Here is a 15,510-nt window from a genome sequence, read left to right on the forward strand (position 1 = left end):
GTGATTTTTGAGTGTTACTGACGGGTATCCGGCGAAATGGCCGAAGGAGGAGTCTGATGATCGATTACCGCCGTTCGAATGCAAGTTGTGCCCGTTCCAGGAGCTCGCGCACAAGCTCTCGCGGAGCTTCGACATGCAGGAGGCACAGCTTCTGGAGGAGGGTAGTTCCGGCAGCGGGTCCGCCGTGGGTGGGTCCGCGGGCGGCCCGCCGCGGCGGCATCACAGCGTGCAGCGGCTGACCCGTAGCGAGATGTCGGAGCGACGGGAGGAGGACGGCGCCCTGGTGGTGCCCGATCATCAGGGCAACCTGCGGATCACCGTGAAAAAGACCAAGTCGATTCTGGGCATCGCCATCGAGGGCGGCGCCAACACCAAGCACCCACTGCCCCGAATTATTAATATACATGTGAGTTCTGTTGAAGTTACCGGCTAAATTACGAAGGGATAAATTAGACCGAGAATGTTGGATTAGAGGGAAAATTGAAGCAAGATTAATAGATTAGAAGTCAGAGTGGGAGTAAGAAAGAGGATTAGAGGATTAAATTTAGAGGGAAGCTACTAGAGTGCTGATTTAAAGCAAGGAAAGTATTAATTTATTTGACGGAGATATAATCACAGATCGTTGAGCTAGAAGGTAATTAAAGTAATATAAGACAAGTAAAGTTAAGAGAAAAGTTCGATTAAAATTGAAATTATAGCCAAATAAAGTATAGTATTAATAATGTTTTGGTCATAATTATTTGCGCTTTGCTGATTGTAAGACGCAAAAACCAATACTATATTCTTATTTTTTAGTTTACGTCAAGCGTTCATTAATTCGAGATGTCACATCTGGTTACGTTTGGTCTCATAAATTAAAAAAAAAAAAAAAACAATTTCTTGAGATTGGACGTGCAAATCTCTTTTCTATCTGTAATATATAAGTAATTACGCAGAATGAGGAGCATGCCAGTGACGTCAAATGTTTTAAATTTCTTCTTAATGAAATGTATTAGGACGAGATATACGTTTAACATTACTCGTGATGCCAGACACTTGACTTGAACAAAACTTGGCAATGAAACGCGCGATTAATATGCGTCGAGCGAATTTATCGCCAACGCCATTTATGGTGGCATAAACAATACCGATGCGCAGTTAGCGCCCAACTTTATAAAAAACAAAAATGTTTAATACATATCGATTGTACTTCGTTTGTACCCGTTTGTACTTTTGTTTTCGTTTGTACCTGAAAGGGTTCGAATATACAGCGCTTTTTAGTTTTACGCTTTTCAATTTTTTTTATGTCCGAATTCCTTGAGGTACAAACGAAAATCAAAGAGATACAAACGGATACAAACGATGCTCTTTCGAATGGCATAAGCAAAATTTAAAAATCTGTTGGGCGTTGGCCATTTTTTCACTTCCTTATAACATTTTACCCCTTGAGGTACAAACAAAAAGAAAAGTGGTACAAACGGGTACAAATAAAGTAGAATCGATATGTATTAAGCATTTTTGTTTTTTATAAAGTTGGGCGCTAACTTCACACCGGTATACACAGTATTATGCTATAAACGTGACTAACGCATGCGGTAATTCGTTTCAGGACAACGGAGCAGCTTACGAAGCTGGCGGCCTCGAAGTCGGACAGCTCATCCTCGAGGTCGACGGTCAAAAAGTTGAAGGTAACGCCAGCAAGGCCAAAATGTAATGGATCTATGTAAAGCATTTGATACATTGTATATATAAAGTGTATCTGATCAAACACTTAATATTTTAGAGATTTGTTTCGACTAAACATTAGAAAAAGATCATATAAACGGGTCTTTATTTCTGAGACAAGAAGAATTTATTGTAAAACAAAGAATATCTTGAAAATTGAGTAATTGACGAAAACATATTCAGATAAAAATTATGTGGTCCAAAAAGAGATAAATGACGTAAAATCAGTCTTCAAAATAACTTTTTTTTTAAGATTATTTTTTTAATAGAATTGTATGATTTCTTTTACATAATATGATTTATTCAGTTATTTTGTGTATAAAAGTCTCAAGAGAAACATTAAATATTAAAAGTTAAACAAGAAGCATTAAAAAGCATTTAAAAATGTTGATTTTGTATGTATTTTTAAAATAACGTTTTAAAATATTATTTGCACGTTTTAAAAAGACTATTTGATTTTTTATGAAACATTGTTAAAACGTTTTAAAGATATTATCTCCAAGTCATAGCAGGCAATGTTTATTCATGTTGTTGTTATATGTATAGAACGTTAAATACAATATGTTTAATAAAAGCATTATTGAATATCGTTGTAATAATAGTGTGCTTATTAAAATAGAATTCAAATCAATAGTTTATGAGATATTTTATACTTTGTATTGAAATATACTGGAATAAACTAGAAACCATCTTAGATTATTATGAATTAGATAAAATACACATTATGAATTAAGAATTATAATTACATAAAAAATATAATTTTATTTAAAAAAAAGAGAGAATGGCCCTCATATAATCTTAAAAAATCGATTCTTTTCCAAAATTAATTTTACCACTATTTATCCCCCTCCAGACAACAACATTTTTATTGAAAACTGAGTCACCATCATAATTATGTTGGACTCTCAAATTAAATTACTAGAACGTCAAAACTTTTTGCAGCATATTGCTCATCCTGCTTGAACATCCGTAACGATTATTTTGATGGTTCAAAATTATTTTCAGATCTGAATCCAGCTAAAATATTTAGATACTTTAACAAAGTAAAATATATGTGGTGTCTGTAAAACCGCCACATTTAATTCTCTTAGAGCATTTGATTAATTCCACATCACTTGCAGGGCTTCACCATCAAGAGGTCGCGCGACTGATCGCGGAATCGTTCGCGCGCCGCGACCGTAACGAGATCGAGTTCCTGGTGGTGGAGGCGAAGAAGAGCAACCTGGAGCCGAAGCCGACGGCGCTCATTTTCCTGGAGGCGTAGCAGGAATCTCCCACCTCCGAGCCGGAACCACCATAGCCCAATCTGACCAAAGCTCGGCCGGCGGCGATCCAGCACGAACGTCGTCGCCGTTGAGTCCGATCGAGACTAAAAACCACTGTCGGACATCCGCCAATTCTCGCGAGGATCTGAGATTTTGGAGAGCAGCCTCGTAGAGACTAACGATGTCCCTCCTCGAGTTCTCTCGACTCGGACGGCCGAGCTGTCGGTCAGTCGCTAATTGTCTAACCTGGCCCTGGTGGTGGGAACTTCACTTCGCCCGCTGACAAGACAACATTTCGAAGACAGACACTCTTCGGAAGGGATGAAGAGCGAGAACGCCGGAGAGATTCCGCGGGCCGGCGTTGCTAGAATTTCTTCGATTTGAGATGCTCGGCAGGGCCACCAGGTGACGCGAGAGCCGCGTTACCCACAAGGGACAAAAGGGATCCTAGAAAGTTCCTGGACTCTCGTGCCGAAGTAGCCGGAGTCGCAACACGCCCCCTCCCTCCCCTCTCCCCGTCCCCGCAAACTTTCCACCCCTCGCGCGCGAGATCCGCAAATCGGCACGAGACTGCCGCAAGAAAAAGTTACTTTATTGTATATATATATAATACGAGGTGTGTTCAAAAAGTATCGCGAATTTTGAATTTTCGCGGGTTACGTATATTCGAATTTCGATCTTTTTGTGGCGTTATGTTGGTACTCATGTCTCTCACTTATGCCGACAAGCTCGGCCATTTTGAATGTTCACTTAATTGTTGACAGCTGCTTTGCTTGCACGTGTTTTGGATCGTCTTCGATTTTTACCTATTCAAAAAAATGGATCAAAGAACCTGTATCAAATTTTGTGTGAAAAACGAAATTAAGTGCGCGGATGCATTCCGAATGTTGACTGTGGCATACGGAGAAGCTACCTTGGACCGAAGCAACGTTTATCGGTAGTACAAAATGTTCTCAGAAGGCCGAGAAGATGTGAACGACGAAGAGCGTGCCGGACGCCCGAGCACTTCAACAACAGACGAAAAAATTAATGAAGTGGAGAAAATGGTATTGGCCAATCGTCGAATCACCGTTAGAGAAGTTGCTGAGGACCTAAACATATCGATTGGCTCGTGCCATTCGATTTTTATCAATGATTTGGGCATGAGACGGGTCGCCGCGAAATTCGTACCAAAATTGCTCAATTGCTCAATTGCTCAATTGCGACTTTTTGGCCAAAAACAACACACTAATGATGCCGCAGCCACCGTATTCTCCAGATCTGGCCCCCTGTGACTTTTTCTTGTTCCCTAAACTGAAGAGGCCCATGAAAGGACGACGTTACGCTACGCTTGACGAGATAAAGACGGCATCGAAGGAGGAGCTGAACAAGATAAAAAAAAATGATTTTTTGAAGTGCTTCGAAGATTGGAAAAACCGTTGGCACAAGTGTATAATATCTCATGGGGATTACTTTGAAGGGGACAAAATAGATATTCATGAATAAATAAATAATTTTTGAAAAAACACAAAATTCGCGATACTTTTTGAACACACCTCGTATATACGATACATACCGCTGTACATACCTTCTTGTAATAGACGCAGTTCGATAGGAAGAAGCAGCCGATGATATACTTCGAGAGCAATCCGGGACAGTTACGTTCGGCACGCGGTTTCTGGCAACGCCGTTCCCGCGTCTCGAATCACAGAACTGTTCACCAATTAATTGCGCGATCGTCGTCGTGAGCAGGCGGACGCGGCTCGACGTAACGAGAGACGCGAGAGCGCTGTCGACCCTCGGAGGACCCCCGAAGCTAAAGCGCAGAGATAGAGAGAAAAAAAAAAGATCGTATATTTTATTTTTCAACGGTCGCACCGTCTCGCGTTGGTGGTTACTTCACGGTTATTTGAGAGAAAACGGACGGAAGGATCGCGCAATGTGCCAAAACTAACTAACGCAAGCTCTTTACATATGCTAATAAAAAGCTACTAATCGATAAGGGATCGATTCGATAAAGAGGGGGATAGGGGAGGGAGAGGGGAAATGAATTCGACGGAATGCGCGAGGAAGGACAACGACGGGAGGGGCGGACCTACATGCTCACACTGGTGTAGTTGCGTGAACGATTACCTCACAGACACACTCTCACAGACACCACACACACCCACGTTCGACACAGATGATATATTCGCGCGAAATCTCCGTATTTCGATGGCGCGAGGTCGCGTCGGCTGAAGTCGAGATTAATCGCGCTGTTGATTAATTATGAGAGTTACGGGTGGCTTTTGTATCCGAAAGGTAGAAGGACGTGATCGAAAGCTCATTATTTCGGGAGAGGCTTAGCGTGCCTTGGAACTCTTGGGGATAAGTTAAAATAAGGGAGGAGAGCGACGCGAATTAAATTTAATTTAATTATGTGACACAAATTAAATCAAATAATGTGGATAATAAATAAATAATAGAATTCGTAAAGTAAATATGAGATGGGTCGGTTTTTGTCCCTGGAGTTTCAAGTAAAACCTGTATAATTTTTTAAATAGTTTTTGAGCTAATGGATCTAATTCCGATCTTTGGAAAATTTTAATTTGTCAAGGAAGTATTATTAGAAACTATTGAATAAGTAAAAAGCTATTTTGAAAAAGGTATATAGAGGAGAGTTGCCAAATGCGTACCACTTTAGCTATTTTTTATTATATTTCGCGCTTAGAGCTGTTTTGTGCAAATCAAAGTTCGAAATTGTAACATAACGTTTCAACCATCTATTATTACATGTTAAACCTTTTAGTATTAACAAATTAATTTGTTATAAGCGTCTTTGTAACATACTAAGATGTGATTTGGAAAACCGGTGGCTAAAAACGTATTATCTTTGAAAATACCGAATTTAAGAATTAAAGTTATTAAAAATATAAAAAACCACTTACTAATATTTATTTTATTAGTAATTCATTGAAAAAATATTCAATAATTAATAAATAACAAAAATAAAGATGTAAAAACATTCAATAAAACTGGCTTGACTTTGTACATACAATGAATGTAAAATATTCTATGACAAGCCATCTTTTGTAAAAGTATAACTATTTAAAATAGAATTACATAATTACGTTATTATCAGCTATATAAGTTGATGAAAAATTTACATCAGATGTACCTGATTTTCTATCTGATAAATTTTCTATGTGATAAATTTTTAAATTTTTGTCTATATATTACTCATTTCTTATTTATTTTTTATTTTTGTCACATGTTGCTAATATAAGATAAAAATGTAAAATATTAAATAAGTACACTTTAAAAGATTGGTACGCATTCAACAATTCTCTCGTACTAATAAAAGTGTAAAACTGTAATATAATAAACAATATTAAATGAAAATCGACCGATACGTAAATTATTAAATAACTGAAGAAAGCCTTATTTGGCAAAAGAGTGCTCAAAAATACTTTTTCCACGAATCTTATAATTTCCAATAGTAAAATACTATAATAGTATACAAAATGCTCTTGGAAAAAGTTCTTGAAAGACATAATGAACAACAATACTCTCAAATTTCGTCATCAAGATTTAAAATAGTTCCTATTAATAATAATGCCTCTATTTTAGATATTAATATTTTTATTTTTATTTTTTTTCATCAAATAGCACATGAACTATTAGAGAGGAGAGCATTGTCATGTTTCACTAATAGAAAAACATGAATTAGTATACGTTCATAAAGCTCAACAATTTACGATACTGCATGTTTAATAAGCTTCATATACTGATTTTAATACATTTCCAACAAATTAAAATATTTTAGAGATCAGAATCAGATTCAACAGCTCAAAAACTACCAAAAAAAGCACATCGTTTTTACTTGCGACTCCGGAGGCAAAAATCAATCCACTTTACCTGTCGTCCTTTGTGTAAAATAACGTAAAAACTTTATTGAAAAAAATGTTTTCTTTGAAAAAGGTCATTCTAAAATTCTGGTAATTTTGTAGCACAATGCGGACTTGATTTTCTCGTTATTGTACCTTTTTAAATTTTAACTAGATATCCAACACCTAAGACAGTTCTAGGCACTTCCTTCTACTTCTCGAATGCAGTTCTGTTGATCAAGATTCTCGTTAATTCGAGTGATTAGGTGTCGTTCGGCTGGTCCTCGAAATCGCGCCTAATACCGCTTAATAGTCTGTTAAATGTTATACTGTATAGATTAACATTGACGTAGTTGATATAAACGTTGATCAGACGTCGCTAGGACGTTGAAACGCGTTGTTCGTTTATTGCGTTGTCAGTTGTGTGTTAGAAGATTTTAACCCCTCGGGCGCGCGATATACTCGCGAACAAACACTCGCATGCAATCTTTCCAATTAATAACGTAACTGTATCTCACATCAAAATTAGAAAAAAAAATATTGAACGAAAAATACAACATTTCGTTGTCTTTTCGCAGAGATCAATGTGGTGATCGCTAAAGGGGTGATCGACCTTTATAAATTACCAGTATTTTTTTCTGATTTATCCTGCAACGTCTGTGATAAAGATTGCGTTAGAATCTAGGTGAAAATGAAATCGATATTTAATAAATAGAGAAAGGGTATAATTTTTGAGAAACTTCGTGCGCGCGACAAATATATCGTGACCCGAGGAAGGGTTAATGAATAAATATTTTTTTGACTGTCGAGTATATGGCCGAAGTGCGTCGATGATCCGTCATCGGGGCGGAATTAACGACGATCTTGACCCGAGATCGAGACGATGGGCGTCGACTTGTTACGTTGCGAACCGTTGTTGAGGCTTAAAGAAGTATATTACTCACGTACACACTATGGTACACATATTTATACATGTACATATTAAGTATTATGGTATGAAAAACTACCGTAGTGGAATTGTGCAAAAAAAAAATCGTACCTAAACTACTCTGGGCGTCAAGCGTCTCGCCGAAAGGGGGGAAATAATTTAAAGATAAAGCAGAAAATATTAAAAAATAAAAGGACGGTATTTTCGAAAGAGAAACTATAAGCTTAGAGAGAAAGAGAGAGAAAAAGAGAGAAAGAGAGAGTGTGTGTGTGTGTGTGTGTGTGTGCGTACGCATATAGTAAGGGCCTGATGGAGTTCGAGTTCAAGCAACGGGAAATCGCGGAGGATCCTGCGCGAACGAGAGGATCTCGGAAAGATCCCTCGACGAAAGCTCTGACCCTAGGAAAAAGGCGGCCGTCTCGAACAAAGACGAATTTTTACATTTTTCTCTTTCTAATTTACAACGCCGGGACCAGGATGTGGCGAACGAGGCACTTGCTTTATGTAGAAATTTTGAAGAATCGCAAATGTGGCAATATAAAAAAAATTTTCGCATATTTTAATTAATTTGCTAAGAAGTTGTTTAAGATTATCACTAAGTTAAGAAAAATCTCTCAACTATGAGAATTCTTGCAATTGGAGATGAAATATGTACACTGAAAGAAAAAGTTACTAAGTTTTAACAAATATTTGTTTGAATAGGTACAATGAAATATTTACTTACAGCACATAAATATTTATTGAATAAAAAAAATGATAGTTATATTAAATTAGTGATTCTTGTACTAAATAAATATTTATTTACTTTTAATAAATATTTCATCGCAACTATTCAAACAAATATTTGTTAAAATTTAGTAACTTTTTCTCTCAGCGTAAAAATATAAATTTCGATAGAATTATTGGCGATTCTGCGAGCTATCGAGGCACGAAAAGTATTACTTTAAGTAAAAAGATATGATTTCTGTGAATTTTTACAAAAATTAATATTATCTATATATTATAAATATAAGATATATATTCTGTACATACTCTGATTTTACTGTGATTTTGGTAACTTTTCGTTCATTTATGACATGCATGTATTGTATTCAGAACGCGCTTATAAAAATGTTGGCGCGCTTTTTCGTCATTCTATTTTATCGTTCATTAGATGCAACACAATGATAGAAAGACAAGAAAGCGCGCTAACATCTTCATAAGCGCGTTCTGAATAGCGGCCTTTATCTGTTGTAACGTATACTTGTACGAGTGATTATATGTTCTTATTAAATTAATATTAATGTATTAAATATCACTAATTATTATTATTATTTCTCATTATATTTTACGTACCGTGAAAGAAATATATATTTTGTTCTTGCTGAGAAAAAGGCGCATTTTTATCTTTTGCCTCGGACGCCGAAACGTCTAGTCCCGGCTCAACTGATTCAGCTAATTCACACCGTGCGTTATCACACATACTTTCCACATTTTTCATAGGTTTTTATATAAATTGAATTTCTAACTGTACCTGTAAAGTCAAAGAAAACTGGCTGCTGCGATGTTCGCCTGATTTTTGCAATATTGCGTACGATTTATAACCGAGCACAATGCTCAGTGAACCGTGATATGTTTTTTTTCCTCGAGTCAGGAAAGAGTTTTCTGGGAATTCATCCTGCGAGAGTAGCGAGACACCATAGTCAATAAGCGCATCCCATTCTTGCATGATTCCGATGAATAGATGCGTTTCGCGCGAATAAATAAATCTCTCCGAGATATAGTACTTGTTAAGTGTTATCTTCATATAGGTAAGCGATAAATAGAGCAGGAATTGAGTAGTGCATAATGACAAGCATATTATGTATTTTAATACGCTAATCACGCATCTGCCGGAGAGGAGACACGACTCGATCGTCCGCGATTTTGCCGACTAAAGTAAAAGAAAATAAAAAAAATTGTTAAAACTGTAGAATATAATACGCGTGCGAGCAGCTGTATGAATGCCAAATTGAGCCGAACAGGCGAGCGAAGAAAGACACTTAATCACATTATCCGGGCGATTAATCCCTCGTCGATACGATACGTGAATGTTGTCCACAAATGAGTAAAATATTCCATTTTTATTCCGTCAAACATTAATGACTGACGTTTTGGTATTTTTGAATTTGTACTTCAATACCTTGATGAAAATTTTTCTTAGAATATTATTCATATACATTTTTTAGAATTTCCGAATTAATATAAATTACAGGATCTTTATACAATTTTATAACCTTTTAGAAAATCTTTCAGATTTTTTTATACAAATATTCAAAAATTTTGTAAAGGCATACTGAGGAAGTTTAAATCTTTTCTAGAATTATTTATATATGTAAATTCGAAAATATTCTAAGGTTTCTATAATTGTATAATTTCCAGGATTGCGTAGTAACTAGTTGAAAAATTAAATAATAAAGTTCAAATGTTAATAACTTTTAACTTAACTTAGTTAATTTTTTATCTTAGCTAATTATTTTTGATACACTGATAAAATTTAAGTTATTCATTTTTTTGTTTAAGTTAAAAATTCATCTATGTAAAACATAAAATTAGAAAGACACATTTGTACATAAAAATTTCTTTGTTCATATAAACTCAATTTATAATAAAATATTAAAGTTTGATGATTCATATTATAAATTGTTTTGAGAAATCTAACGTTAAAAATTTACAAATTTCTAATTTAATACGCATAATTTCAAATTTATTTTTAATTTAATTTAATTTAATCTAATCAAAACGCAACTTTTAAATAGTTTTCTGTTTATATAATTTTTAATGTAACTAAATTAATTTTATAAGTCGTTAGCTTTAAAAATTTTAGTTAAAAAAACATATTAATACATATCCAACCTTACTAATTTTTGAAAACTTATCAAATCTTGAGCAGTTCAAAATATTTTCTTTAGAAATCTTTATAAATTTAAAATTCGAAAAATTCTTAAAAATATTATGAAATATCATGAGAACTTTTCATCAGGGTAGATTTGCGTGAAAACGGATGCTTAATATTTCACACCATTGATGCCTAATAACAAAGCTCAGAATAAAATTTAAATTCAGTAAAGTGAATCGCTTGGCATTTCGAAAGCAAAGATTTTATAATTACGCAGCTATAAAGTAATAATAAGTCTTCGCTTGGATATATTCTACCTAAACGCAATCGTCATATTGCGAGGATTTAATCGCCCGAGATTTCAGCAAATGTGCCAAAAAGTTTGCGCTTAATCATATCCATCAAACGACAACGGCGGCTTCAATCGACATCGTCATGTCGAAGGGGAAGAAGGTGAACAAGTAAGAGGGAGACAACAGCAATCCGAGAAGGATTTCCCGGAGCACATTTGAATCTTTTCTTCGCTATTCTTTTGTAGCACGCACGGGAGCATGACAAGTCGCTTTAATAATCACTACGTCGCGGTGGGAGAAAGAGCGGGAACAGTAATTAAGACAGGAGCTGTAAAAGCAAAGGTGAACGCGCTGAATGACGGGACAAACGAGGGAAACGAGTTTGCGCTTCTCGTTTCCATTCGGACAAGTGAGAGAGGGAGAAAATTCGTCAAATCGTCGAACGAATATTGGTCGCGCCAGACTCGAAAGTCGAGAAAGGATGAGGGGATAGCTCGAGGATTTCGAGAAAAGCGACGGGGGAGAAAAATATACTACAAGGGGACTTGACAGAGAGATAAAATAAGATGAGATATTTTTGTAAAGCTTTCGATGTTTAACCGCAATCCCAGAAACGTTTCGAAGATCTCAGCTGACATATCCGACAATGCCTTATCGCTTTTAAAAATCGAAAACTATTGGGAAACGTTATGCGAGAGGGAAATACCTGTTGACACCTGAGGGAAACGCGTGAGACACCTGACACACAACTCCAATTCCATTTCCCGCCTTCCGAGAGAAAACGAATGTCGCGGGACACTCGGTAGCACGCTGAAAAACGATCGTAACAAACGCGGTCTTAATAATCATGCAGAAATCTATTGCTTCTTTCGTTTTATTTGAAGAACGAAGTTAAGGGTGTATGGCAGCACTTCACTGGTCAAACGACCATCCGCATTTGATAAAATCTAGGGTAATAAAATAATTGTTGAATTTATTTATAACGTAAAGCATCAAAGCTTAGCAAAATATTATAGTAATGGTTAATTATCTTCGAAATTTTATCACACATTCTTAAATACAAAATTTAACTTTGAAAATTTTAAGCAAGGCGACGTGAAGAGAAAAGACCGAAGAGACATTGGCATCGAATTATCCCTGGAACGCTATTGATATTGAATAATATTTATTTAGAACATAATTTAAGCATATTAATTTAGTGATGTTTATTTATAAGAAACATTTATAATTTATTTCATAAACGCAAATGACCTAATTATATTAACCTAAAAGGAAAGAAAAAATTAAAAGAGCACACTAACAAATTCAATCTGCGGATTGCGCGTCAAATTTACAATAGTATTCTAGAGTTAATTAATCAGCAAAGTGTCTCGTAGTTTTTTTCTTGACTAACGTCATTTATTTTCGCACGCGCATTAGATGTACGATATTTTACGGTCGCGCGCTGATTAGGCCGCGCTCCGAATCGAGTCCCGAGAGTGAGCTCTTAATCTTTCTTAACCGACACTTTTCTCCGACGAGAGTGAGTGACCCAATTCTCCGGAATTTTCCCTTGACGATCTCGCTTTCGACGAGAAAAGAAAAAAAGTACAATTACATTTAGATTAAAAATCGCGCGAGCCAGTTTTGAGGAAGAAGGGAAGATTTACATATATAACGAATTTTATAATCTCATTAGTTTCCATCTCTTTTACGAAATAATCTTTTTTCCCGACCGGAACAAATCCCGATCCCGGCTTTAACGCGTAATCTCATATCCCTCGTACAAAGAACGTAAAAACCCAAGGGTATCTCACGTGGCACGATGACGTTGCGTCGTTCGAAGATTGTGTAAGAGAATCAATCGAAATTTTATTAAGCAACAAACACACAAAAAGAGAGAAAGAGAGCAACAACTAACGCAGAATCTCGCGTAACTCCTATTTACTTATCAATTGGAAAAGAGTGTGAGGGAGAAAAATAAGCGGAAACCTAAAAATATAGGAACGCGCTATTATTACGTCACGCCAGCTGATTTTCTTCTATTATATTTTATTATTGCGATGGATGCATATGCGACTGTTGCTCTACTTCCTTGCGATTAACATACAAAGGAGAGGCAATTGGTCAAAGGGATCTGCAATTATAATTCATCTGTGATTTAAATTGATGGAAATTTAAATGGTATACGTTGGTCCGAAAAAGCTGTTTTATTATTTTCTGACGCTCTCTGCTTTTCCGTTTTCTTTCAATCATGCATTTTAAGTGTCGCATTATTTTCTAACGCTTTCTGCTTTTCTTTCCTTCCAGTCATACATTTTAAGTGTCCCGCATAACAATGTAGCTGAGAAATATTTATTTTACATTTTGATATGTCATATGGATAAATAAGTTTTCTCTATTTTCTGCTGTTTATTTACTATTTTCTATTTCACAAGAGTAGAAAATAGAAAATATTAAAATTTAAAAAAAACCAGCATTAATACGGATGTGTAGATGTAACCTAGTTATTTGGTAAACAGTGACAAGTGAATTTATTTCAAAACATGATTATAGAAAGTTGAGTTACATCTCCATATCTGTAAAATGTGTTTCGCTTTTTCTTTCAGTCTTACTATTTTCTATTTTCTATTCTTAAGAAATAGAAAATAGTAAATAAGCAATTATACATCCATAACATCGAAATGTATAATAAATATCTTACTTCAAATAAACGTATTCGCTGCACAAAATACCTATTTCAAATAATATCTTTTTTTATATCTAAATACACCTATTAAAAAAATATTTCTATTGAATCTATTTTATTGTTTCTCCAGCACTGATTAACAAACAGATTCTTGCTTGGATAATGATTTACGCAGTAGTCGATGCGAAGTCTATGGACCAATTGACAATTTGTCGATGAATAAGATACAATGGAGATCAATCGGAAATTTACACATTGAAGATTTGACGCTGTGGCTTTATTAATATTACTATCTGCACGGCGCAACGTGACGTGATAATGGGGCGTCCGCACCGTTAAAAGCGACGCATAAAACAATGTGTAATTATAATTTACTATTTGTACATACGCAAGAGCTCGTTCATGTGCGTCTCGTAGATCATCTCTTTTGCAATCGAAACTTGTATACACACGCATACACAAACATAGAAACGATACGCCCACATCCACCATACAAAAAAAGTACACGGACAGTCACAAGGCGCATGGATCAAAAAACGAAATCAGCGCGCTAGGTTGCGTTAATTGAGTAACTCGTCAGTTTATTGTATCGCCTCGCAGGAAACAACGTTGTTGAGAAAAGATGAGAGTAACAAGGTGAACATCGACTCACACGTACATGACCACGTAGAGCCACGTTAAAAAGGCGATTGCGGAGGCGTAGCTCACGGCACGGCATGGCACGTGCGAGCGCGCGCTGCCATTTTATCATTATTGTTCTTATCATTATGATGATTATGGTGATTATTATTACTACGATGATGACGATTATTATTACTATAATTGAATAAAACGTTCACCACGGGGAACAGACTCGTCTCTTTTTCGCCCTAATCCTTTTCCCTTTACGAATTTCATTTTTATTTGAACGTTACTATTTATGTACAAATACCATTAAAATCGTTATTGAATGTTCCATATTTAAATTACACAAAGGAGATACAATTAACTAAATAATCAAAAAATAGTTATTTTTATTAATTATTTGTGGTATTTAATTATTAATTGAAAATACTAATAAGTATCAATAAAAATAATTTTTAGCAATTATTTTAGTTCTGCATATTTATCAATTATTGATTTTAAAGTAAATGGAAATAATTTAATACAAATTGAAATACCGAAAACTGTAACGATTGCCGCAATTTCGCGACCGGCTGCCCGCGCGATGTACCTTGAATAATCCTCGTAAAATTTACTTTTTAATGTATTACCAACATAAAGGAGTTTACGCTGCGTGATTATGAATATTTAGAAGCACGCTTAATCATTGTTTGCCAATTAAATGGGTCGCGATGGCTCTTGGCACAAATTTAGATTCTTTATCGATCGATAAATTTGAAAATGGTCAGCTTTATTCCGATGGCGCGTGATACGGTACGGCTGTGAAGTCAAATCAAAAACTAATTAATGTAACAAATTGATCAAAAATATATCTGATATTTATATATGCCGTGCGGCATGAGAATAATTTGAAAAATTATAACACAATGTATGTGTAAAGTATATGTCAAATGTACATATAAATATATCAGAATATAAAATTATGAATGAAATTCTAACATAAATTCTGAAATAAATTGTAAATTGTCTAAAGTGGTCTTTCAAGTATAATTCGAACGTTGTCATTTTTATTATTCATAATAAATTGAATAAAAACATTTACATTCACATGTACATAGGTATATCAGAATATAAAATTTATAAATGAATAATAATACGAGAATATAACCGGTGTGAAGTTAGCGCCCAAATTTATAAAAAACAAAAATGCTTAATACATATCAATTATACTTCGTTTGTATCCGTTTGTACCTCTTTTGTTTTTGTTTGTACCTTAAATATAATGAGAAAATTTATTACTGACTCACCGACCGATGCGCAACGAGCGGAGATACTCAGCCACGAAGC

The 15,510-nt window shown here is 35.3% G+C and overlaps 1 protein-coding gene across 8 annotated transcripts in view; it reads left to right on the top strand.

Annotated features, from left to right (window-relative positions):
* Positions 1–3,572, top strand: part of LOC105201728 (whirlin) — a 124,943-nt gene extending 121,371 nt beyond the window's left edge. For 5 of the 8 annotated variants that reach the window (XM_039456813.1, XM_039456818.1, XM_039456814.1 and 2 more), the window contains 3 exons: positions 86–406; positions 1,589–1,667; positions 2,826–3,572. In XM_039456813.1, the coding sequence (XP_039312747.1) occupies positions 86–406; positions 1,589–1,667; positions 2,826–2,968 (543 nt within the window). In that variant the 3' untranslated portion in view covers positions 2,969–3,572. The remainder of the gene's footprint in view (positions 1–85; positions 407–1,588; positions 1,668–2,825) is intronic. The other 3 variants (XM_039456815.1, XM_039456819.1, XM_026137017.2) reach the window with 1 other exon arrangement.
* Positions 3,573–15,510: the final 11,938 nt, after the last annotated feature.

This window comes from Solenopsis invicta, chromosome 13 (assembly GCF_016802725.1).
Source record: "Solenopsis invicta isolate M01_SB chromosome 13, UNIL_Sinv_3.0, whole genome shotgun sequence".
Classification (NCBI taxonomy): domain Eukaryota; kingdom Metazoa; phylum Arthropoda; class Insecta; order Hymenoptera; family Formicidae; genus Solenopsis; species Solenopsis invicta.